The sequence below is a fragment of the Sciurus carolinensis genome, chromosome 7 (assembly GCF_902686445.1).
Source record: "Sciurus carolinensis chromosome 7, mSciCar1.2, whole genome shotgun sequence".
NCBI classification, from domain to species: domain Eukaryota; kingdom Metazoa; phylum Chordata; class Mammalia; order Rodentia; family Sciuridae; genus Sciurus; species Sciurus carolinensis.
In genome coordinates, this window is record NC_062219.1 from 26,181,189 (window position 1) to 26,207,829 (window position 26,641).

At 38.9% G+C, this 26,641-nt stretch overlaps 1 protein-coding gene across 1 annotated transcript in view; it reads right to left on the reverse strand.

Annotated features, from left to right (window-relative positions):
• Positions 1 to 410: 410 nt before the first annotated feature.
• Positions 411 to 26,641, reverse strand: part of Heca (hdc homolog, cell cycle regulator) — a 44,114-nt gene continuing 17,883 nt past the window's right edge. The window contains 3 exon segments of the mRNA XM_047558643.1: positions 411 to 1,878; positions 5,232 to 5,386; positions 12,039 to 13,079. Of these exon segments, the coding sequence (XP_047414599.1) occupies positions 1,714 to 1,878; positions 5,232 to 5,386; positions 12,039 to 13,079 (1,361 nt within the window). The 3' untranslated portion in view covers positions 411 to 1,713.

The window sequence follows — 26,641 nt, forward strand, 5'->3', positions numbered from 1 at the left end:
GTTTCATGTATCAAAGAGAAATTTTCAAGGGCTATGTCCTATAGACCTCTTAAACTGTATCAAACAATGCCTGACCAATATTGATTTTCTGCTTCTCATAAGCATTTTGAGGATTTCTTCCCACTGTGAAATAGTTTTCAGATCATCAGACACCAAACCAGAAGCAGAAAACCAAATAACAATCATTGAAATTGAAAGGTGAAGAATATTAAGTGAATGCACTGGTTTTTCAATGCTGTATTGTTTCAAACAAAACATCAAATGCTTCATTAGTAGAACTGAACTCACTTGCAATGCCTAAATACTTCTGAAAAGAAAAACCACGCTGAGAAAAAAATGGTATCAACCAATGAGTAATATAAAATATTCACATCAATTCCAAATGTGGCTATTCATAAAATGATATTTTCAGTATTCTTTTAGCATATATATGTATAAACATATACATATATAAAAAACTTAAAATTATCTAATTCACTTATGAGAAATTGTATTTCAATTCCAATTCTACCAGGGCATGGCATATCAGTGTACTAAATCACCAAGATATAATGAACAGAAAGTTGTATTTTGGAATGCCCAAAGTTCTGTTTGTGATCATTTCTGGGGGGTCAACAGTAAAGTATCCTGGAGATCTTTAGATATATCATTATGCACTATAGTGATTCTCCAAAATGAAATATACTTTAAAAAGAAGTATTAAAATTATTATCTTCATCATTCTCTCAATTTTTTTCTTTCCCTCCTTAGGTCAACTTTTCGATTTTAGAAACTGTATTAAACGGGTTTAATGTGGCTATCTGGTATTACAGGGAAGATAAGTGTGGCATAACTGGTTCTGAAGTTCACCCATTAAGTTCTGTGGTTGAGAGATTTACCTGTGAAAAGGATATACCAAACAGTACTTCTTACAGTGCAACCTGTTACTGCCCAAGTCACGTTATGTATGAATTATCCTTAAGAGATAGTTTGCCCAACTTCTAAGACAAGATTCAAATGACAAAGTTTTGCCTTTCTGCCCTCTTGATTTGATGTACAACATTTCCAAATTCATTTCACATATTCTCTGTTACAGGTCAGCTTACCTAAAAATATATGCAACACCAACAGCTTTGATATCTTATAATTTGGGTATTATTTTCAGCAAGAAAACTGACTGTTAAATTATAACAGTGAAAGAAACAGCACTCATGTCCACTTTCAAATCTGTCAGTCAGAGTAAATTGCATGTCAATGTGTGCTGCAGAATACTAAGCTGCAATAGCCTAATACACTATTTGCCCTCCAGGCTCAGACTTACATTCACTTGTCACATGTTTTCCCAAGGTCCACTGAAGATCTAAAAGTGGGTCTTTATAAAGTTAAAATTTAGTAAGAGCTCCCTCCCAACTCCTTTCGTGCTTTTAGTCTATAGCCACATAATCCCCTTCCTAAATCCCTGCCATCCTCCCCACCATCTTAAAGCTGCAACAGACTCTTGGTGAGAATAAACCCCAACCCAAACTCACACGAACATCCATCTGGTCCTGACCACAGACTAACATTTGCGAATCAAGACAGGGCAAGGGGCACCCCCCCATTTAGTGGCACACATACAAAGTAACTCTGCTTTAAATTAGAAAAGAAATTAATGTCACAGAATGTTTCCCTATAAAAGATATGTAATAAAGTAATAATATCAATAAAATAGCTATTACTAAAGCAAAGCTTTCATCAATAAGCTTCAAGAACTTTGAAGGAGGAGAATGGCTTCACGAAATGGTAGTCCAGGTTCCCACAGTGTGGACACTGCTGGACATTGCTGTACTCAGAGAAGTACTGCATCCCAATCCGCACGTCGATCACCGGCTTCCCGCAGTGCTTGCAGTTCAGGCGGGCCTGGGAGAAACAAACACCATAAGTCAGGACTTCTTCAGCTCTGCAATGCTTGTCAAAATCATCCAAACCACCATACTGGGAAATGGATCAAGAATTCAGTAAAGCAGCTGCTCCATAGGGTATACCCTCTAATAGGATATATGAAGCCTAAGACATTATATATATTCAAATAACATCATCATCATTACAATGCCCAATTTCTCTCTTGATGAAGCACCTACCAGTGGGAAGAAAATTCTAAACTAGTACTTCCTAAATCACTTGATTAAAGTTCCCTTAACAACAGGGACCACCTGTACTCTGGATTTTAAGAGGAGCTGCTGGGTGGTAGAGTGCTTGCCTCGCATGTGTGATTCCCTGGGTTTGATCCCCAGCACCCAAAAGCAAACAAAAACAAAAGAAGAATGGCTGAGGTGTACTTCCCCAGTCAAACCTGCATAAAACTCCTTTGAAGATTCTGGTTTATCTAAAAAATTCATGAACATTTTTCATTCTACCCCATAAGACATTGTGTTTTCTTTGAAGAAAAAAAAAAAATGTTTAAGCAAAATTGGCAAAAGTGGTGTTTATCCTGAGGCTTTAGGAACCCCATTCATGCCCAGGCCTAGAGCCTTTCAGCAATAGGTCCAGGACTGAAGGAAATAAACGGAAATTATAAATAAAAGACCTCACTTTGGCTTCCTTCTAAAAATGTACTAACAATCTCAATTTGTCCTCAAAACCCTACTGTGAGATAGGTAGTTTTATCTGAATTTTAGCTAATAAAACTAGGGCATGCAGTGATAAAGTACCATGCCCAAGATCACACAGTTAGAAAGCAGAAAAATGGCTATTTAGACCAGGGTAGCCCAAAGGGCCCACATTCTTTGCCAGCACATGAACTCCCTTTCTGAAACCTGAGATAATCTCCCTTTTAAATATTTCATCCTTCTGAACAACATTAAAAGTGAGATTCGCAGCAAACCTCTTTCCTTAACTTTGGTTATCCTTTCTGATAATCGACAGTTGCTTTATTTTTGGCTCAGATGTACTGGAAGATTCCTCTGGATACTTTAGTAGTGTCGTGCACCTTTATCCTTACAGTGAGTATTTTAATTGATTAAAAATAATAAAAAACAGCAAACATGTTGTTATGGTTTGGCTGTGAAGTGCCCCCTGAAATACTCACATGTGAGATAATGCAAGAAGGTTCAGAGGAAAAATGGTTGTTTTAAGAGTCTTAACCCAATCAGTGAATTAATCCTCTGATAGGGATTAACTGAGTGGTAACTGAAGTGGTAGAGTGTGGCTGGAGGAGGTGGGAGTTGGGACATGGCTTTGGGTATATATTTGTATCTGGCAAGTGGAGTCTCTCTCTGCTTCCTGATCATGATGTGATCTGCTTTCCTCTGCCACACTCTTCCATCATAATGTTTTGCCTCACCTCAAGCCCTGAGGAAAGGAGTCAGTCTTCTATGGACTAAGAACTCTGGAACTGTGAGCCCTCAAATAAACTTTTCCTCCTTTAATATGGTACTGGTCAGATCTTTTAGTAACAGCAGCAAATAGCTGACTAAAAAAAAACATATGTTTTCCATTTCAATTGGAGGCCAGAAAATAAAGGTCTGGGTTTAAATCTTTTGGGGAAGACTAAACGCAGGGGTGTTTTACCTTTGAGATATATCACTAGCCCTTTTTAAGTTTTATTTTGAGACAGGGTCTAGCTTGATTGCCCAGGTCAGCCTCAAACTTGCAAGTCCCCTGCCTCAATCTCAAAGGTCAATGGGATTACAAGGGCATGCTACCATACCTGACTGGGCTTAAATCATGTTAAAGAAGAAATATATAGTGGCAGGATGCCATTCTGTTTTTTTCTCACTAAAGATAAAATAATGGTCCCATAGTCCAATGCTCTAGTAGAAAGAACATCAGAATAGAAATTACAGGTTTTAGTCATGGCTGTGACAAAATTTATGTTGACCTGGGTAAAACATTCAAATTTTTGAGGCATCCATTACAAGTAGAAAATCAGGAGGCTGGACAAGCTCTCCCAAGTCCCTTCTGATACCAATATTCTATGAGTTAACAGGCCCAAACACTCATTTACTTCCTTATTTTATTTAATTTAAAAGATAATCCCCTTGTGGTATATGTGCAGAGAAAGGAGCCTCTTCCTTTGATCTTGAGAACTGGCATTAAGGTACAATAGCCATCACAAAATGCTACAGTGAATAACTAAAAAATTTTGACAACTCATCTCCAAGGCTAAGCTTAAAAATGGAAATGTGGTCAATGTACTAGAGTGGCATAAAATTATTCAATCCTATCTGGAACTACAAGATCAGTTATGGATTTTAGGACTCTCATAAGCATATTTCTCCTCTGACAAATACTAGAATACAAAGTAGATCTGAAATACCACCTCTGTCAACTTTTCAATTCAACAGACACAGGTCATTTTCTGAGTAAACTAATAACAAGGATATTCTCTTTATAAAAATCAAACCACAACACTAATAATAAAAACTCCTGTAGTAACTAATAAAGTATGTTATCAGTTATTTCTATTAAAAGTCAGGCTTGCAGACTGAAAAATAAAGAAAAATTACTCCCTTACCCATGAATAGCAGGGTTATAACAAGTTCATTATCCCCCAAGTGCTTGGAAATACACCAATATGTTTCCAAGGATTTTATCTCCTGTGTTTCTATGATCTTATTTAATGTGTTTGCATATGTTAATACTTGCCTCTTTTCCTTATGACAGATAAATTTCACATGCTTAGCCTCAAAAAAATGCCTCTTCCTACCAGTGATTTAAAGATTGTAAATCTTTCATGTCAACCTCCCACACCTTATGAGGTAGGCAATTCCTGAGTAACTAGAACTATGTTACAAAGAAACAAGAAAATTCTGTGATACTTTTTAAATCACAACTTATTACTGTACATTCAGTATAAACTAATTATAAAAAATAGGAGAAAACATAAGCATGGATAAAGAAAACCACCATCCAACGCATCTGAGTCAACTGGGAGCTTAGCAGATCCCTTTTTCTGTTCATTCGCAAATGGAAGCACAGTATGGTACCATTTTGTAACCTGCCTTTTTTTTTTTTTTTTTAACTTATCAGATGGGAAATACTCCACATAAGAATATAGTATTCTACAATATCTCTTTTAATGACTGTGTAGTATTACATCACAATGTAATGACTAAGTCATCACTGCCAGACTTGGGGGAGTTTCTAACTGAACTTCCTGTGTTTGCAGGAGCGTTTTTTACAAGGCCTAGCACCTCTCTCAAAGAAACCACAAAGCAGACTTTAACTCCTCTGTATTCACTGGGGGACAGAAGCTGAGTATCGATACCAACCTGACAGCAGGGAGAAGCAGCCAGGATGTCGTAGGTGTACATGGTGCCCAGCTGGTGCCAGCTGCCATCCCATCGTGACTTACACTTGATACAGATGATCTTGTGAACCCCTTCCAGGCAGTCCACGCATACTGCATATAGATGCATGAGTCTCCCTGTACATAAAAGACACAAAGCTGAGAGTAGCCATCATGAAAATCACATTTTATCGTCAGAGGGAATTTTTAAAAAATGCCTTATCTACCAATTCCAAGCAAACATTTTATCATTTGGATAAATATAAAAAGCAAAATAGATGATATTTGTCACACATCTCCAAGGTAACCTTTAAGATTAATGGTGAATTACTATCATCAATAGGACAGGTACTTTAAATTCAAGTTTATTAAAAATAAATACTTGCATCAAATTACTTTTCCAGAAAGTTCTGCCAGTTTTACATAATTCATCCAAATTCATAAAAACAAAGCCACACATGCTCAAAATCAGCTTATAATCACAGGACTCTGCTCAGGATCTTATGTGTGGCACATGGAGAATGAACCAACACTTGTGATAAGCTCTCGCCACTACGAATCTCACCATAAAAAGTCAAAAGTCTGTCTTAATACTGACAGCCTAGAATCACGCCACAGCCAAAATTACTGTTAACTGTCCTTCTCCCCCAAATTGTTCAGCCATCATAATAGCTAATTTAGGAACCAGAATTATATCTTACTTGTGATTTGTTAAAAGTTCAACATCTTATTATTTACTGGGCTCTTAAAAATCACAACCTCATTCCTTTATTACTTATCAACATCTTAATGTTTATAAAGGGAAGACATCACCCTAACTTATATGAAAGGGTCAGGGTTCAAACAAGTGAGGAAGATTCAGAATGTATGAGATCCGCCTGGGCAATAGGTAGTGGCAGCACTGCTGCTCTCTATTTAGGAACAGGGAGCCCCACCGTTCCCAAAACCGTCACCAGAACACATACCCTAAGTGGTCTCTCATTCAAAATGTGCTGCTCACTGCCACATGCCAGACTACAGGCTTTCACCATTCAGAGGTAGGGGCCAGGCAACTCCTAATCCACTGGAAAGGCATGTAACGAACAGTCCTTAGAGGGAACCCCTTTGTATTTGCTTACATGACTCTCTCTTTCTCTGTGAGGGCAGGAACTGTGTCTTATTCATTCACATGGACTTGGTGTCCAGCACAATGTCTGGAACACAGAAAGCACTCCTTAAATGTGCGGGGGGAATGCTAATAGCCAAAGACATTGTAACCCTGGGGCCCTCGAGCCAAAAAACAGGAAGGTGACCAAGAACTGCCTGCAGTACTGCCCACCTCTGCTCTGCCACACTGAAATTAAGAAGGTCTTACATGCCATGGCAACTCCGAGTACCTGGGAGCAATGTCAAGGAGTCAGTACTAGTATCCAGGGGCCACTGAAACGCTTCATTTCCAGTCTCCCTCCCAGACCTACTCACTAAAATTCTCAAATATCCAATACTACACAGGCTGCTGCTAGGGAAGGTGGGTGTTGATCAACAGCCATGATGATAAAGACAAATACTGTAAGCTCTACATGAATCATTTCATTTAACTCTTATAGCAACACTATCAAGTAGGCCCAACTGTTACTCCCACTTCAGATAGGAACTGAAGCTTAGAGAGCCTGAACAGCTTGTTCAGGTTCACAAAGAAAGTAAGTGGCAATATCTAGATTCAAATTCATGTCTGTCTCTTAACCTACAGGCAAACTCTTGGGAAGGCCTGGGCCAGACTGAGTCTCTGGATTTGTTTTTAGTTTTTATTACACACTGTCTAAAGTACAAAGAATTCTACATTTCTAAACCCTAGGACAAGGTTTTTGTTCGTGAGTTCAAATAAAAAGCAGATTCCTTAGAGAACAATGACGTGGCGCAAAGTGGTAAAGAAGGTCAATAAGACCTTTCTAATCAGACCCATCTTAATAAATTATTAAAACCAAACAAAACATTTTCTCAAAGGAAGAGTCAGGGAAGCGGGGCAGAAGTGGAGGTGGCAGTGGGGAAGGCAAGATCAGGGCAGGGCAAGGGAATAACAATCCACAGGATCCACCACTGAAAAGAGTAAATATTTCAGCAGTACACAATCAACTGAACTGTGGAATCCTGTTAGTAGCCTGGAATGTGGACTTCTTATTGGAGTCAAAAATGTTTTAACGAATACACGGCTGGGACCTAATGGAAAAAATGAGCTATACAAATCTGTTACAAATAAGATTACCCAGATATCTCTGAGATGCACCACAAAACAACTGACACATTGTACAAGGCCTCACTTGTGACTTCTCTGGTAATAATTAGACATTTGACCTTCAGATTATAAAATCAACAGGTAATTCTCAATAGTTTTGTAGCATATACCTAACATACCCATTATCTATTTATGCATGCTTACATATTTATGCGCACACAAGTGACAGGGACCTATCTAGTTTTTACCTCTTTCTCCACCCACTCCCTAATAGTTAATCTCAAGACTTGATCTTGGACTCTCTCATATCCTCTTTCTTTTCTTTCTCTTTTCTCTTTATTTAAGAGCTCTTATACTCTTAAGATTTAACCATCACTGTTATCAACTCCTGGGGTTCATCCCAATGCTAACAGTGCTTGCTAGATATCTCCATAGAAAAATCCCAATATTCATTCAAACGCAATACAAACGCCCTCATCTTCTTTGATCCCCAAATCAGGTCATATTCCCAACTTCCTCTGTGTCAGCAACATTTATCTGGTCTAGAACCAAAGTGGCCAACAAAGACTCTTCATCCTCTATAATCAATGTGTCCCTAAATTTGCCATTTTCCTTTAAAATAATCTCTTGAAGATATTCCCTCCTTTTGATTCCCCCTGTCACCATGAGAGATGAATAGTCTTTCATCATTCATCATTCTGCATTTAGACTAGAAAAATAAAGTTAAAACTTTTGTCTCTAGGGCCCAACCCTTTCGAACAACTTTGGGGACATGTAATTGTGTGTTTTAAAGATTATTCAAAACCTTTCAATTCATATTCCTAAAGAATATGGTCCTGTACCTATGTACCCATTGTTCATCTTCATAAAGAATGGTTCAAGTTTTAAAATGGAGAAACAAATGTGTTTCCACAATACTTCCTTCTAAAGTTCCAGCAAACAGGATAAAAAACAAGGACCTAAAACACAAACTCCATCTTCCATGAAACAATGAAGTACCTATGATCCTGAACCAAAATATATGAGGTGGGAAAGTGAATTAAGGGATAGTAAATGATTTAGCTCTGAAACTGGACAATAAAAACTGAGAACAAAGGATGAGGTGCTGAAAAGGGAAATGGTGGGGCAGTGGGGCTGCTAGTTACAAGCAACCATAAATATGTTGCCTCTTTTATCAAGAGGCAGCATATTCCAGCACCCTCAGACCTGGGCAGGACTCAGGACTTAGGTTGATGAACAACACAAAAGAGGAGATATGGAATTCAGCCTTAAAGTTCAAGCCTCTAAAGAGTCCCAGAAGTTTCCATTCTCACCCTTTGGAAAGCTGTTTCGAGAATTCCATGTGAATAAGCCCAAGCCTGAATGGATGTAAATTAGCATAGCCACTACAGAAAACAGTATGAAGGTCTTTCAGAAAATTAAAATTAGTCACTGATTACATGGTGACAATAAAATATTTCATATTCTGTGTAAAAAAAAAAAAATTAAAACTAGAACTTCCAGTATGATTGAACAATCCTACTATGGGTATATATCCAAAGGAAATGAAATTAGTATGTCAAAGAGTTCCTGCACTCCCATGTTCACTGCAGCATCATTCACAACAGCCAAGACACAGAATCAACCCAAGTGTCCATCAATGGATGAGACAATAAAGAAAATGGGTACATATACACAATGAACTATCCAACCATATAAAGATGAAATCCGGTAACTTGTGGCAACAAGGATGAATCTGGAGAATGTTATGTTATGCTAAGTGAAGTAAACCAGGCACAGAAAGACAAATATCACATGATTTTAGAGTGGAAACTTTAAAAAAAATTGAACTCATAGAAATACAGGGAGAATAGTGGCTACCCAAGGTTGGGAAGGGGAGGGGAGTGCAAGAAAGAGATTGGCTAGTTGGCACAAAATTCATTATAAAGGAGTCAATTCTGCTGTTCTATTGCACAATAAGGTAACTAAAGTTAACAGTATTATATTACATTTTTCAAAATAAATAGAAGAGGATTTTGAATGTTCTCATCAACAAAGGGTAAATGTATGCAGTGACAGATATCCTGGATACCCTGATCTGATCATTACACAATGTATATCAAAACATCACATTGAACCCTATAAATCAGGATGAATATTATGTTATTATGTGTCAATTAAAAACAAAATAAAACTAGCCTATTGGAAGATGAAAGACTACAGAGATCATAGATGAACCAGTACAGCTGAGGCTCCCGAAGAATCTAGTCTGATGACTGCTAGATGTGTGTGAGAGACTGTCCTAACCAACCAACCCATAGAATTGGGAGAAGTTCTTAAATAATAACTGCTTTTAAATCACAAAGTTTTGGAGTGTTCTGCTTTGGAAGGGCTAAAAAGAATTAGGTAAAATTCTCAAAATGAATGAAACTACTCCTTCTGAATTCAGCTCCCTTTTCTTGCTCAGAAATGTAACATAAGAAATCATTAAAAAAAAAAAAAAAGAAAAAGAAAATCGTACTCATGAATTAAGAACAGGAAGTATTAAAAGAGCTCTTGGGAACTAAAACTATGAGAACAGAAAATCAAGGAAATCTCCCAGAAAGGAAAATAGAGATGAATAATAGGGTCATATATATAAACAATTCTCCCTCCAAAAAAATAGGTTGAATATAAGAGGTCCAACATCTGTTTGTTTTTTAATTGAAAATGAGGAAGAAAATTATCAAAGAAATAAAACAAAAGAAAATCCTTCCAAACTGAAGGTCCTAAGTTTAGAGAGTCAATAGCCCAAGAGAGTATACAGCATAATGAATGGAGTGAGTGGGGAAAGACCAGATAGCATGGTGGAATTAGAACACTAGGAATATTAAAAAACTTAAGGATGGGGTGAAGGTCGAGGAAGGGAACAAGAAAAAGAATATCAGACTTACCAACAGCAACATTATAATATAGAAAACAGTAAAGAAATCCCTTCAAAACTCTCAGGGGAAAATATTTATAATTTGGATGACTATACCCAGTTAAATAGTAATCAAGTATAGACAGAATTGAAACACGCTCAGACTTTTAAAAAGTCTCAAATCATGAATTCCCATGCTTTCTTCAGAAACTTAGTCCTAGGATGTCTAGTAACAAACTGAAGGAATAAACCAAGAAAAGAGAATATATGGGATCTAGGAAGCAAAATTTACAACACAGGAAAAGAAATGAAGGCTTTCCAAGGACAGCTGAAGTACAGTAGGTCCTAAGGGTACCAAGACAGATGGGAGTAGGGGGAGAAAAGGTTCTTTGAGGAACATTTTCTGAAGAAAAAAACAAAAATGCTTATCAGATGTGTGGAAACGCTTTTGAAAGGTGGTCTATAAAGCTTCTGAAGAGTGAAAGCAACTAGCCAACGTTAAAAAAAAATAAAAACTAATAAGCAAATGAAAACAAGGATTAATGAAAACAAAAGGTATCTCTATAATAGGAATTACAGAGGGCTGGGGAGATAGTTCAGTCGGTGGACTGCTTGTCTTGCAAGCACAAGGCCCTGGGTTCGATCCCCAGCACCGCAAAAAAAAATAATAATAACAACAATAATAATAATAATCATATAATAGGAATTACGCCATATGCCTTGGCTCAACACTAAATATTTACAACTCACAAAACAAAAACATTAAAGATTTAACCAAGAATTGTGATATTTTATACTAAAAAAGGGGGATGTATACTTATCCACCATAAAAGTAAGTCAACAGGTAATATCTAAAACTGGAGAATGAAGACAGCAGTATTTAAATTATGTTAAAGGCTTTAAAGAATCAGTTAAGATTTGAAAATGCTTGTCTCTGGGGACTGAGACAGCAGGAGTTGGTGGGAAAAAGGTAGAGATATTTTATTTTCACTACAGGCTTTTTAGCACACTTTTTTAGAGTTATGAACATGGTATATGTCATGCATCTCATCTTTATGGAAGTTCAATCATTTTATAAGAATTAAGAGATTTCACAATTGTACTATCCAACTCCCTTGTCAATTTATGGTTGAAATGTTCCCAAGTTGTCATCTACATAAGTTTTCCCACTGTTTCCACCATTACCAAGATAATGTCTGAGGTTTTCCTTCTGATGCTATCAAGACAGTCTTATCTTTCACAGTTTCAAAATTAATCCAACTAGTCTGGAAACACACTGGCCCTTCCTATTCCCTATCCCTCCCATATTATGATCAAAGAAAATGTACAGCTCTCTGGGCACATTAACACAGGATTCAAAAGAAACTATTTCATAATCAGTGAGAATTAAGCAATTCCTTCCCTAAATTCCCTCCCAATTACAAAAAACTATACATCAGTAATCCTCTCGTCAAATTAAGTGCAGAAAAATAATATAAAATTACCCACCAGGCCAACTATACTTGGTACAGTGACATCAGAGTACAAAAATCACCACCACCTCACTGGGCGAAGCTGAAACATTCACATGTTACCTAGCACCTGACTAGAACAAAAATACAATATCAATTAAAATTACGCCAAAACAGAGCAATTCCATCTTGTTAGTTTTTTTGAGTTTTAACAAATAAGCAGGCAAGGTGAATCAACACCTATACCTTGAAGGTGACAAGGAACATCATATTCGATCTCATCATGTCTTGAGGGGCTTAAGAACAGAGTTCCATCCACCAGAGGAAACTGTTCGAAGACAGGGAGTGCCCGGTGGCACAGAGCGCAGTTTACAACATTTCTGTGACTGGCACTGAGGGCCGCAAGAATGAACTTCCGTAGATCCTCGCCCTGGCCCACTTGGGCATCATCTTCCATCCTTACATGGAAAGTGTTCAGCTTATGCCTCGGGATATGAGTGAGGAGCTCAGAGAGGTCCAGCCGCCGCAGAAACTGTACAGGGGTATCAAAGTGTCCCCCCCGGTGGACAGATAACCCAGCTGGAGTATAATCGAAGTGGGCATTTCTGAACACATGGCCCCCGGCCATAGCCTTTTTGTGAGGCTCAAGATGGATGGCATTCTTTAAGAATTCCCCAAGGTATCTGGAGGAGCGGGGACCACTGAAGTGGGCAGGGGAGAGGATAGAATAGCCAGTAGGTGGGGACTGGCCAGGGGAGCCACAAGGGGAGCGGGCACCATAGGCTGTGGCACTGACAACCTTCTCCTGGGAGTTCTGCCGGTCCATGGAATGTCGTCGGGAGAGATCATGGTTCAGGCCTTTCTGGGACTTGTTTGGGGGCCTGCACTTTTTTGCCTCTTCTCCAGCCTCCCCTGGGGGCCTCCCTGTGTTCTTCTCTGATCCGGACTTCTTCTTTTTCTCATCCTGCATCCGCTTCACCTGGTACCAGTCTGTGTCCTTCTTTAAGTGGCCCTGCCCACAGCGGCAGGAGCAGAATCGGAAGGCCAAGTCATAGCCCTTCTTGGTCCACATGTTCTGGCGGCACTGCTTCTCGTTCCAGCTGCGGGCCCGGCCAATGCAGTTGAACTGGGCCAGGATGCTGCTCTCCCACTCATAGAAGCACTGCAGGTGCATCCAGGTGCTGTAAGGGCAGTGTTCATTGTTGCACACCACCTTCTGATAGTCATCCTTCTCCAGGTCCACTGGTCTCCCGAAGCTGCAGATCAGGGGTGTGGCACAGGGGGCTTCTAGAAGAGGAACCAAAAGAAAGACTCAGTGCATAGGACTCCAGGACTCCAGCAGACACTAATCCAGATAGCAAACTTATTATCCATTTCAGCCCATTCATGCCAGAGATACACCACTACTAGAACACTAGACAAGATCAGAAAACATTTACCATTTTCTTCTGGTATGAGGTTGTATCAAAGAAATTTATTTTCTGATATTTGTTATCTGTTAAAAAACAAACCAGTGAGCTTCAAAAAGTCTGATTCCTTCACAGTGCAATTATGTGTCAGTACTTGCAACAGTACAGTATGAGTTCTCCTAAGGTGTAGGTGTAAAGACAGGCAGTTACAGGGTTCCTTTAAAATTAATCACTCCAGAGAACTAAGAAATAATATGAAGCAACTTAACCCGCCAGTTTTGGTGGCACCCTCAAAGTCCTTTAGCATGGACTTTAAGTTGTCCTGAAAACAGAAGTGAGAAAACAGACAAGCCTCTTCTCCACTTCTCTTCTAAAGTGGGCTGATCTAATGACAGTGATGTGTGGTCAAACTAACTTGTTGATCTACAAAGAATTCCACTGCCAGGCTATAATGGAAAAAGTTCTCCCGGTGCTTTCAGACAGAAAGCAAAAACAGTGAGCTATCTCTATCTGGTCTTAAGCCCATGTCCCACACACAAGTCACGAACAGTCAAGCAGGTTCCCAGGATGGAAGGAAAACAATGGCACAAAGCAGAACTCATTTTTTCACCCCAGTGATGGGGCTAAAACCCAGAACCTCACACACAGACTAGGCAAGTACTCTACACCTAAGCTATATCCCCAGTCCCCAGAAAACCTATTTCTTAAATAGTAAATGTGGTATGGAAATTAGAACTCCACTGGATTCCTGTAACTTCTCAATGATAACTCAATGAACTTAGAATTCATTTTTTATTTGTTCTTTTTAGTTATACATGACAGTAGAATGTATTTTGACATATCACACATACAGACCTCATTTTTTTTTTAAATGTCAAAAAGACATTTGGCAGAAATACTAAAAATATCAACGGTTTCCAGAAGGAGGGGTGGTAGAGCACAGATGACTTTTAGGGCAGTGAAACTATTCCATGTGACACTATAATGGTGGCTACACTTGTCAAAAGGCATAGAATGTGCAGTATCAACAGTTAAGCCTAGCCAGGTGCAGGGGCACAGGCCTATAATCCAGCGGCTCGGGAGGCTGAGGCAGGAGAATCTCGAGTTCAAAGCCAGCCTCAGCAACAGTGAGGCACTAAGCAACTCAGTGAGACCCTTTATCTAAATAAAATACAAAAACAGGGCTGAGGACATGACTTAGTGGTTGAGTGCCCTTGAGTTCAATCCCTGGTACCAAAAACAAAAACAAAAAGAGTTAACCCTAAGATAAACTATGGAACTGAGCAATAATGATGTCAGTGTGGGCTAATCCACTATAACAAATGTACTGCTCTGTGGAGAATGTTGATAGTGGGATGATATGCATGTGTGGGGGCAGAGTGTGCATGGGAACTCTCTGAACTCATGATTTTGCTGTGAACCTAAAACTGTTCTAAAAAATGAAATGTAGCTTTAAAAATGAAAGGAAAAAGAACATGGGTAAGCCCCAGTTCCATGGAATACTAGCTTATAAAAGTAGACTGGTTATTTCATCTATTTAATTCTCAACTTCCTCAACTATAAATGGGCATAGTTACTTCCTTATAGAGAATTTGGTGAGGACTAAATAGGAAATGCTTAGAACTTTTAGCATAGAACTTCGCATATAGAACTTACTAATGTTATTGTCACTCTTGTTCTTATCATTAGCTGAATCTTTATGATACAACGGGGACATTTTAATTTGTGAAATAAGCTCTGTAATGAGGTGATGGGGGTTTTAAACTAGAAATGGCAAAGCTGACCAAAAGTAGGGCCAAACTAGGAGACTAAGAGCCTGGTGGTATATGAACAGAATAGGTTCTAGGCATGCCAAGGAAGGAGGGCCAGAAGTCACAGGCCAAAGTAGGAGCTGCCAGTTGTATCAAGCAGGGGCTGAGTGTAATTACAAGATCAGGGATGAGAAGAGGACCAGGCAGAGTAACATGACCAGTAGGCTTTCCCACCTGGTCTCTGCAGTTCTGAAATTTTCAGTACATTTCAATACTCCCCTTAAATTTCCCTCTGCATTTATGTGCTATTTTATTACCATCTAGGTCCTCCTTTGCCCCTCATTCCTCAAAAGAAGTACTTCCCAGGCCTAGTGTTCAGCACTTCTCACTTCACTATTTTAGAAAGACGCTAAAGATTAAATTTGCCTTTCCTTAGTGAGGGCTCTACTGGTGCCTGGACAATTCTTTGCAGAATATAGCTGTTCAATACACTGAAGGAACACTTAATATCTGTGGCCTCCACCCACCTTACCTTCCCATAACTCTGACATCCATAACATTTCAAAGGCCCCTTTGGAGGGCAGTACTACTCCCAACTGTAAACCCCTAGGCTTGATCGCTAAGTTTCCATGTGCTATACGCAGGAATTTAGACCACATCTGCTTTAGTACTGAAGACACTAAAGGAGGACTCTCAGCCTCATGGTTCTGTTTCAGAACGTGCTCCTTAATGGCAATGTGGGGCATGGGACTGAAGGCAGAGAGACCAGAGAAAAGGAATACAGTTATCTGGTGGAATATTGAGTGCCTGAGCTCCTGTCACAATGTCAGCCAACAGCACATGAAACACACAAGATGCTGATGGACAGAAACAGAAGGGACAGGTGTGGAGGGAAGACTGTTGGATGCCCTAATTTGAACCTGCTGAGTTAGTTACAAGTACCCAGGCAATAACAAGGTAGATAAGGACATGAATAAAATTAGAACTCAAAAGAGCCCAAGCTAAGAGTACAGATGTGAAGTGAGTTACCCAGAGACAGAGGTTACCCAGAGACATGTGGGACCCATGGGATGCTAAAGAGGAATATGAGGAATGGGCATAAACAAGATACTGGGAAAAGAATCTTGGGAAATAAGGTTTGGTACCAAGACCGGAGGAGAAAAGTCCTCCACAGAGATTGGTAAGGAACTGAGAATCACTAGAAGAAAAGTCAGGAATTATGTCAAATCAGTTAGGGGAAAGTATTATGAATGGAGGACCAGGCAATGGCCCAGAGTGCCAGGTAAGATTACTGTTTCTCAATCTCTGTACCACTGACACTTCGGGCTGGGTAATTCCTTGCTGTGGAAGCCATCCTGTGCATTGTAAGATGTTTAGTAGCATTCCTACCCATAGTTGCCAGTAGTACTCCACCTGCTGCTAATTGTGACCCAAAATATCTCCAGACACTGCCAGATATCCGCTAGGTAACAAAATCACACCTGGTTGAGAACCACTGGGTAAAATAAGCCTGAAATGTCCTTGCTAGAATAAGTAGTAAATCAGACACTGCCACCTTAGTGAAGGCAATCCAGTGACATGAAGGTGAGCAACTGACAGCAAGGTGGAAAGGCAGAAATATGTGCAGATGTCTCTCTGGGAAAGTCTTTCAGAAGTGTAACTGTACAGGGAGGGAAAGAGAATGAGCAGAGGACAGAGAATAGCAAAGGCTGAGACCTAAGCATGGTTAGGTACTGGGGAATGAATGCCAAAAATTCAGGGCAGCTTGACAAGACAGAAGCAGGACCAAACACTATGATTCCCCTACTCAAAAACCTTCACAAACTCACCATTGCCCACTTAATAACCAGAACATTCACCAAATGCATCAGCACAGGTAGAAGAACCCACAAAGCCTATGTGAATAATGGCCACGACTACCTATGTGTTATAGTTGGTAACCATTAGTGTGCAATTCCAGGATCTTGGCAAAATAGCCCTAAACCATCTTCTATACCTCCATGTATCTCTCATTGCTGTAGCTTCCATACCTAGATACTGGGCATCTACAATCCTTAATCTTCATCTGTTCAATCCTATTTTGTCTAGGACAGCAAATCACAATATTAATTCTGTAACCAGACTGCCTATATACCAGTACCATTTATAAGCCATGTGCCTGGACAAGTTATTTAACTTTTAGTCAGTTTACTCTGTATAAAATATAAATAACAGAACACCATAAATAGTTGGTACAAGGATGAAATCAATACACACAATGCTTAGAACAGGTCCTGGCACCTAGTAAACCTCCACCCTTCCTCCTCCTCCTTCAGGGCTCAACTGCAGACACCAGGACTCTCATCCCTGTGCCACCTGACTCTTCTCAGCACTGTATGTGGTCTGAACCTTACTGGAGTCCATCATCATGGTCCTTCCAGATGTCAACTCAGGAGAGATCACCTCTTACTCATCTTTGAGTTCCTGAGACCACTGGGCCCAAGCCTTTTACAAAGCCAAGGCTGAATACAGTTGCATTAAAGACACTGATACATAAGACCCACACATGACAAGAGGGGCAGAGGAAGAGAGAGAGCTACAATCCAAGACAGAAACCTGAATGTACTAAAGCACACTGAAAAAAGTAGAAGAGTGGTTTGAAACTCTGAGAAAATTAACTGCAGTCACCTGGGCTGTGACCTTTAGTGTCCTTTAAAATGTTAATTAGTTAATTAAATAAAGTTCAGTCGCTTTTATCTTTAATCCTCCAGAGGATTGAAGGGAATATCTCCAAAATGTAATAGCAATAACCAAAACATATTAACCCAGGCTAATAACTCAAATGAAAAGATGGCCCAACTATGCCCTTGCATTCACAATACTCAAATTGCATAATTCTGAGACTTATTTGATATTTCTTTTAAAAAAATATAGACTAAGGTAGACTAAGAATGAAAAATCTTGTTATTTATATTTCAAAAAAGCAGAAAATATATCATTTAAGCAGTACTGAGCACTTCCTACACACCATGGCTTTGGTGATGGAAAGATGTGACAAACTGTGTAAGTACATACAGGCAACACAGAGAGGTACCACAGCTCTGCCCACATCTAACACTGTCTATAATCATCACCATCATTCTCGTGTGCTTTCTACCCTCCAAACCTCTACAGAGGGTCCTGCTATGATCTGGACACAGTTGAGTGCCCAAAGACCCATATGATGGAGGTCTACTCTCGACTATGGAAGTGGGAGATCACACGGAACCTTTAATAAGTGGGTCTGATAGGAGGTCCCTGAGTCTCTAACTTTATGAGGGGAATACTAGTCTCCTGGAGTGAAGATTATAAAAGCCTGAGTCCCAACCCAGTGGCTCTTTTGCTTTTATCTTTGATCATTCAAAGAACAGCCTTGAAAGGAATGTCTCAGAAATGTAATGGCAATAACCTGGCTGATGTGATGATCTGCTCCCGCACATGGTCCTGACAACACTATTGTTCACACAATGTGACCCAGCCAATAGAGTCCTTCCCAGAACCAAGCCAATGTAGGTTCCATACCTGTAAACCTCCAAGACTGTGAGCTAGATAAACACCTTTTCTTCATAAGTAGCCTACCTCAGGTATTTCCTCATAGCAATGAAAAGCTTACTAATACAGGCCCCCACTCGAACTTGCCAGCCCTGTACGTTCACATGTCAGTCACTCTGATGTGGCCTTGTGGCTAGGCCTCAAAAACAAATGCAAAGCCAAGATCTTGTTTAATGTTGAGTAATACATGCTAACAGACACCTCCCTCTATGACACACAACCCACAGGTGAATCTACAAGGGAGGCAGGCAAATCAGGAACAGGGTGACTAGGAATAACAGGATGATGAGTCATCAAATAGTTAGGGACTTCTGACAGTGCTCTTGCCTCTCACCCCCATTCACACTTGAGAGGCAGCAGGAAACAGTAAGAGAGATGGGTTTGCATGAGAGACCTGCTGTTAACTGGCTGTTTGACACTGAGCGGTTTCCACATCTGTAAAGTGAGGATAAAAAGTGTTTGCCTCACTTAGCTCAAATGTATGTATAAATACTTTATAAACTGTAAAGTTCCATAAAAATACCTACGCTATGTCTACCATAACTTTACATCTTTGTGAATGGATCTCCAACTAAATGCAAACTGCTCCAATGTATTTCTTACGTTTTCAAATGTTTTTCATGGAATACAAGAGGCACATAGAAATTAAGTAAGTAAATAAATAATATCACACATCTTTTTCAATTTCTTGTGTCTTACAACTAACCAAAACATAAGGAAAAGATTTTGTAACTCTAAGAAATAGTATCAGCAACTTTGGAAATCAGAGTTACAACAAATTAGCTTTATTACAGAAACATTTGCTTGCTTCCTGAAAGCTATAAATTTACAAAACGCTTAGCTCTTAAGAAAAGCAGTCCCACAAAGGTATAAATGGAACACAAATGATCTGATATAACTAGGCCTTTAATGGGAGGGGGAAAAAATGGCAACCCTACATTCAGAGAGCGCATGTATCACAAGTGTCCCTTGGGACATAACTCTAAACTGTGATAACTGAACTAACAAGCAAGCAAGAGAAAATTTTCTCTTACACAGAGTCAGCAAAATGTATATAAACCCTCCGAGGTCTGTTTTTACAGTTTCATCATCAAGTACTCAGTGCCCATAATCTATTTTCCCTTGCACAAATGAAAATAAACAAGTTAAATGTCACTCTGGGCAAAAATCTCAAGGAGTTTCAAGTCTGGACAACAAGGGAACTAGGCTGAGGTCACTTGGCAGTCTGTCTTGTCTCCCAAGCCTACTCATTCTGTATCTCTGCCCCTCTTCAAGACTCCATACTCCAAGCCAGGCACATTGGTGCATGCCTGCAATCACAGAGGCTTGGGAGGCTGAGGCAGTTCAGGGCCAGCTTCAGCAACCTAGCAAGGCCCTAAGCAACTTGGTGAGACCCTTTAGAAAAACTAAAGGGCTACGATGTGGCTCAGTGGTTAAGTGTCCCTGGGTTCAAACCCAGAACCAATAAAAAAAAAAAAAAAGAAAAAAGAAAAAAGACTCCATATTCCTTTTAGTCAATTAAAAGGAAAAGAGTCATTTATTCTGACCACATAACAAATCCAAATCTTCTAGAAAACTCATTCACACAAATGAGGGGCCCATAAATCAGGAATTGCAATCTTCAGGGTTTGACTGTGAAATGAAATATTTTCAATCCTCTTAAAATAGATGCAAGCATCTCAAGCTGGTGGGAGCTGAGTGGAAGGGAAGAGTCTTCTGAAGTCATGCAAGTCTTTCCAGGAAAAACCTAAGGTAGGACCTGGTCTTACACATTCTTATAAACTCGTAACTGAAAATTATATTGGGTGTTTAATGCTTTGTTGAAGGAAAGAATGACTCAACCAGATACAGTATGCTGTGGTAACTAAAATAGTAGAGAGAGGAAGAAGGGATTCATCTCTGGGGACATCTAGCCTTTTGGGGGGCAGGCAGTCAGAGAGTACAAACCAGGGCTTTCAGAGTTAGGTCAGGCCTTCTCTGTCACCCACTTTCTCAAATTTATCAGCTATGGGTACAAATTTGTCAATTTTAAGGTTTCTAAATAAGTATTGCAGATGTTTTCCATACAGCAATTCCTTATATGTGAAAACACACACCCTCGATTGCACAGTAGTCCCCCTTGGGGCATGAAGTTCCTGACAAGTGTCCTCAGTCTCTGGCTTCAGAGTGTGTGGCATAAGACTACAGGCTCTGGAGTCAGCCTGCCTAGATTTGACTTTCAACTCTGAAACGTATTAGTTTTCAAGTCTTTGGCAAATTGCTTAACATCCTTGTGCCTCTATTTTCTTACCTGTAAAATGGTGAAAATAATACTTACTTCAAAGGATTATCATGAGGAGCAAAGCAGTCATTAGGGTAGTTTGAACACAGCCTGGCACCTAAGTGTTCAACTATAAATAATTATTATTGAAAGCTATCTCACTTTACATCACCTAATGTAAAAATAAAGGGATTTTGAATGAGCTTAGAACAAAGTTACACCCAGGAGATGACTACCCTCCTTCCTTCACCTGTGTAGTTCACCTGGCCCCACCAGGAGTTTAGCCCTTCAGACGGGGCACATTAACCCCTTCTCAACTGCTTCTTAACAACACAAGCCATATCACACAGGGGGACACACTCTCCTCCTACCACGTGCCTCTCCTCAGCTGTCAACCGGGCCCAACTGTCTCCCACATCCTCCAAACCCAGAGAAGTACCTACCTCTCAGCTGAGAAAACTAGCCCACACAATCTCCTGCTCCTCAGCACTCAATACTCAATACTCTCAGGCCAAATGTGGCCACTGCCTTGCATGTTCTTCCAACTTACTCTTTGTCAATCCTGACTTCTCATATGTGTTGTAAGCTTACAAAGGGCAAGCAATGTACTTCCCCACAACAAACAAAGCACTCTGGCATGCATCCAATAATTTATTCACTGAATAGTTGTAAAGGAGGAGGAAAAGGTGACCTTCAAAATGTTTCTTCTAACCCTTTAAAAATGTTCTCCTCAGTGTCAGGCAAATAAATTCCTTGTTAGATGTCTCTTCCAACCTAATCCATTTTTGTCAAGCCAGGGTAGCAAGGATTCATAAAGCACAACTGCATTTTATTCATGAGATGTGGTCCTGAAAGACAGACACAATTTAAGACCGATTACCCCAGTCACGGGTAGGGGTTGGGGGAAAGCATGCTCAGAACATATATATCCTCAATCACTGTATTGTATTTCTGCTGCTTAATTATGTCAGCATTATCTTCACTACCTCTGTTTGATCTCATAAATTAATTGTGTGGCATATCATAGGGTCTTTTATCATATCTAATTACTATTCCAAAGTTACTGATTTTCTGGATGATTTGGACACTTATTAACTCACTTGGATAATATTTTGAAAGCTGTAACAAGGATTTAAAATTATAGCAGTGACTGTCAAAATAACACAAATGCCACCAAAATCCTCAAATCTGTTCTATTAACAAGAGTTCACAACACATCATCAAAGGTTATTTGGTATTTTTGTCTAAATGAAAAGGTGGGCCACCAGGTAACCAAGTACTTTTATAATTCACCTGACCTGTCAACTTTTTTTTTTTTTTAATGTGGGGAATTTTTATTTATAGAAAAGATATCCAGTTGTTAAAAAAAAAAAACACTATATTTCATATTAGATTTTCAATTGAAGCATACATCAAAATATTAACAAAATGATACATATCTCAATTTAAATGTTCTTAGATCTGGTTAAAGTCTTTCTTTGGTGATATTTTGATTTTTAAGCATTAATATTGAAAAATTAGAAATACTGATGGACCAAGAGATACTTATAAATGTAATTAAAATAAAAGATGTTATATAGTGTTTAACATTCATTATATTCTTAGAGATAATCTATAAACCAAGAAGATTAATTTCTTGTGAATCATTTTGCCATCTTTTTAATTGTAAACAAATGGGATACATGTTGTTTCTCTGTACATGGAGTAAAGGCATACCATTTGTGTAATCATAAATTTACATAGGGTAATGTTGATTCATTCTGTTATTTTTCCCCCTTCCCCCCCATCCCACCCACCCCTTTTCCCTCTATACAGTCCTTCCTTCCTCCATTCTGCCCCCCTCCCTAACCCTAACTCTAACCCCTCCCACCCCCCATTATGCGTCATCATCCACTGATTAGGGAGATCATTTGTCCTTTGGTTTTTTGAGATTGGCTTATCTCACTTAGCAAGATATTCTCCAATTTCATCCATTTGCCTGCAAATGTCATATTTTTATCATTCTTTATGGCTGAGTAATATTCCATTGTACCCCACAGTTTCTTTATCCATTCATCAATTGAAGTTGGTTCCACAATCTTCCTGTTGTGAATTGAGCAGCTATGAACATTGATGTAGCTGTATCTCTGTGGTATGCTGATTTTAAGTCCTTTGGGTATAGACCAAGGAGTGGGATAGCTGGGTCAAATGGTGGTTCCATTCCAAGTTTTCTAAGGAGTCTCCATACTGCTTTCCAGAGTGGCTGCACTAATTTGCAGCCCCACCAGCAATGTATGAGTGTACCTTTTTCCCCACATCCTCACCAACACCTATTGTTGCTTGGGTTCTTGATAATCGCCATTCTAATTGGGGTGAGATGGAATCTTAGGGTGGTTGTGATTTGCATTTCTCTTATTACTAGAGATGTTGAACATTTTTTCATATATCTGTTGACTGCTTGTAGATCTTCTTCTGTGAAGTGTCTGTTCATTTCCTTAGCCCATTTGTTGATTGGATTATTTGTATTCTTGGTGTAGAGTTTTTTGAGTTCTTTATAGATTCTGGAAATTAGTGCTCTATCTAAAGTATGAGTGGCAAAGATTTTCTCCCACTCTGTAGCCTCTCTCTTCACATTACTGATAGTTTCCTTTGCTGAGAGAAAGCTTTTTAGTTTGAATCTATCCCAGTTGTTGATTCTTGCTTTTATTTCTTGTGCTATGGGAGTCCTGTTAAGGAAGTGTGATCCTAAGCCAACATGTTGAAGATTTGGACCTACTTTTTCTTCTATAAGATGAAGGATCTCTGGTCTGATTCCAAGGTCCTTGATACATTTTGAGTTGAGTTTTGTGCAGGGTGAGATCCATTTTGAGTTGAGTTTTGTGCAGGGTGAGAGATAGGGGTTTAGTTTCATTCTGTTGCATATGGATTTCCAGTTTTCCCAGCACCATTTGTTGAAGAGGCTATCTTTTCTACATTGCATAGTTTTGGCACCTTTGTCTAGTATGAGAAAATTGTATTTATTTGGGTTTATGTCCATGTCCTCTATTCTGTACCATTGATCTACCTGTCTATTTGGTACCAATACCATGCCGTTTTTGTTACTATGGCTTTGTAGTAGAGTTGAAGATCTGGTATTGCAATACCCGCTGCTTCGCTCTTTCTGCTAAGGATTGCTTTAGTTATTCTGGGTTTCTTATTCTTCCAGATGAATTTCATAATTGCTTGCTCTATTTCTGTAAGGTACGTCACTGGGATTTTTATTGGAATTGCATTGAATCTGTATAGCACTTTTGGTAGTATGGCCTTTTTGACAATATTAATTCTGCCTATCCAAGAACATGGGAGATCTTTCCATCTTCTAAGATTTTATTTAATTCTTTCTTTAGTGTTTCTGTAGTTCTCATTGTAGAGGTCTTTCACCTCTTTGTGAGATTGATTCCCAAGTATTTTATTTTTTTTCGATGCTATTGTGAATGGGGTAGTTTCCTAATTTCTCTTTCTGAAGATTCATCACTTATGTATAAAAATGCATTGGATTTATGAGCATTGATCTTGTAACCTGCTACTTTACTGAATTCACTTATGAGTTCTAAAAGTTTCCTGGTGGAATTTCCAGGTTCCTCTAAATATATAATCATGTCATCAGCGAACAGGGATAGTTTGAGTTCTTCTTTTTCTATTCGTATCCCTTTAATTTCTTTGGTTTGTCTAATTGCTCTGGCTAGAGTTTCAAGGACAATGTTGAATAGAAGTGGTGAAAGAGGGCATCCCTGCCTTGTTCCAGTTTTTAGGGGGAATGCTTTCAGTTTTTCACCATTTAGAATGATATGGGCTTGACCTGTCAACTTTGACAATATGAAATGGCTTAATGCATAATTTGGGGGAATGTGTTCACCAAACTTTTGTACACAATGTGAAGCTTTTATTAATATTATTTGTCATTTTTTGAAATTTGAATAGCTCAATTTGCATATAATGGGATCACTGTACTAGAAAATAAATTAGCAAGGTACCTTTTCTCTTGCTTGGAGATTTAGAGCTTGAGGGAACTAAATCACTGACAACTGCACAAGTACCCTAGCATCTATACATACTGTAGGAACACAAGGAGGTCTGGGGAACTCTGGGAGCCAAATCACAACATAGTAAAATGGGACTGGGTCTTCAGATTAAGTATATGTGCAAGTACATGTAAGTATGTATATCTGAAAAGAACTGTTCAGATAGTTGTTCAAGTATCCCATTTTAAAAAAACTCTAGAAAAGACTTCTTGTCATTCATTAGTATCATTCCAATTTTAAGGCATTTTCTAAGGAAAATAAAGCTTGATTTTGGTGATCCTTGTCAATGTTCTCCTTTGTCAGCAAAAATATTCAAAATATGGTCCAAATCAAATATCAAAAATCAAAATATGGTCCTTGATCATATTCTATAAATGTGATCCCCACTGACCATGTAAGTTTATAACACAGTATCCCCAAATGTTGTACCTGCTATCTCTTGATGAGCCCCAAGGTGGAGGCCAAAGTCAAAGTACAACGGCCCCCTCACTTACCTCTGGAATCGTAATACTACAGCTAAAAAGACCAATGACTTTTCCTCTTCCCTGGGATGTCCTCCAGGTAAAACATATGACTGCACAATAAACTGCCAACTGGGACATTAGCAGACCTGTCAAGAGAATATAACCCATAACTCACAGCTTCCATCATCTTCCAAAAGCTCAAGTGGGAAAGAATTTTTATGAAATGTTTCATAGGTGATATGATGTCTACACATTCTTCAAGATCAGAACTCCAGTGGAGCAATTTAGTCTTCAGTGCTATCTTAAACTAGTCCAGGGATTTTGTTATGGGATATGAAGAGAATGTCTTTTAGGTGCAGCATGTACTCTCCAGGCAGCCAGGCCTCCACCTCAGCCCTTCTTATTACGTATTCACCTGCCCCTGGAGTCATTTGGGTGTGAGACTTCTGTGCAAGATAAAATGCTCCCTCACTTACGCCAGACGGCAAGAGTTGGTTACCTCGACCACACTGTTTCATTCCCTTGACAGTCTGCTTTTTAATGATGACATCAGGCTTAATATATTTGTTTTACTTATAAATGGATATTGCTTAGGTTTTTATCAACTGTCTTTTTGTTTTCTACTCTGATGGGTACTATAAAGCACACCACTGCTGCTGTTTGCTTCATATGTGTACTAGAAATCTGAAAAATTAAATTTGTGACCTACCTTTTAGAATGGCTCAGAACATGCATTTTTTTCCTAATAGTATTATCCTTACTATTAATATCCTCATTTATTATTCATCTTACAGTACTTTTGAAAGCCAGTTTAAATTAATTTTAGACTAAAGAAGGTACAAATAATCAGAAAAATTTGTCACTTCCTCTCATAATTTTCAAATATGCATTTACCAAATGTGCATTAAAGTCTGTACTTGATAAGTACCAAAGTTACTGGTGCTCATATTCCAAAGCCAGTCAGAGAAAGATGTGCCCATTTGGTCTCAATGCCAGTGAACATCCTCTTTGTAGTAACACAGGATTTTGAACCTTGCCAGTCTAGTTGTTTTACTTTACCCTTTCTGTTTCAGACACTGCCACAAAAGAATATGATAGGAAACAAAAATGTACAAAAATGAAAATTTGGAAATAGAAAATATTAATATTTTGTGCACAAATGTGATAACAGCATTTCAGTTTCCCTCTTTCTGCTCCTGGAAGAAATCAAGGAATATCAATACAGTACATGACAACCCTGAATTTCTTCATCACAACTTATCATAAGTATGGTAAAAGTTAGCTGAAAATATTACGGAGTTGATGCCACATTTGTTTTAAATCAGCATGTGCTGATATGTAAACTCAACAACACC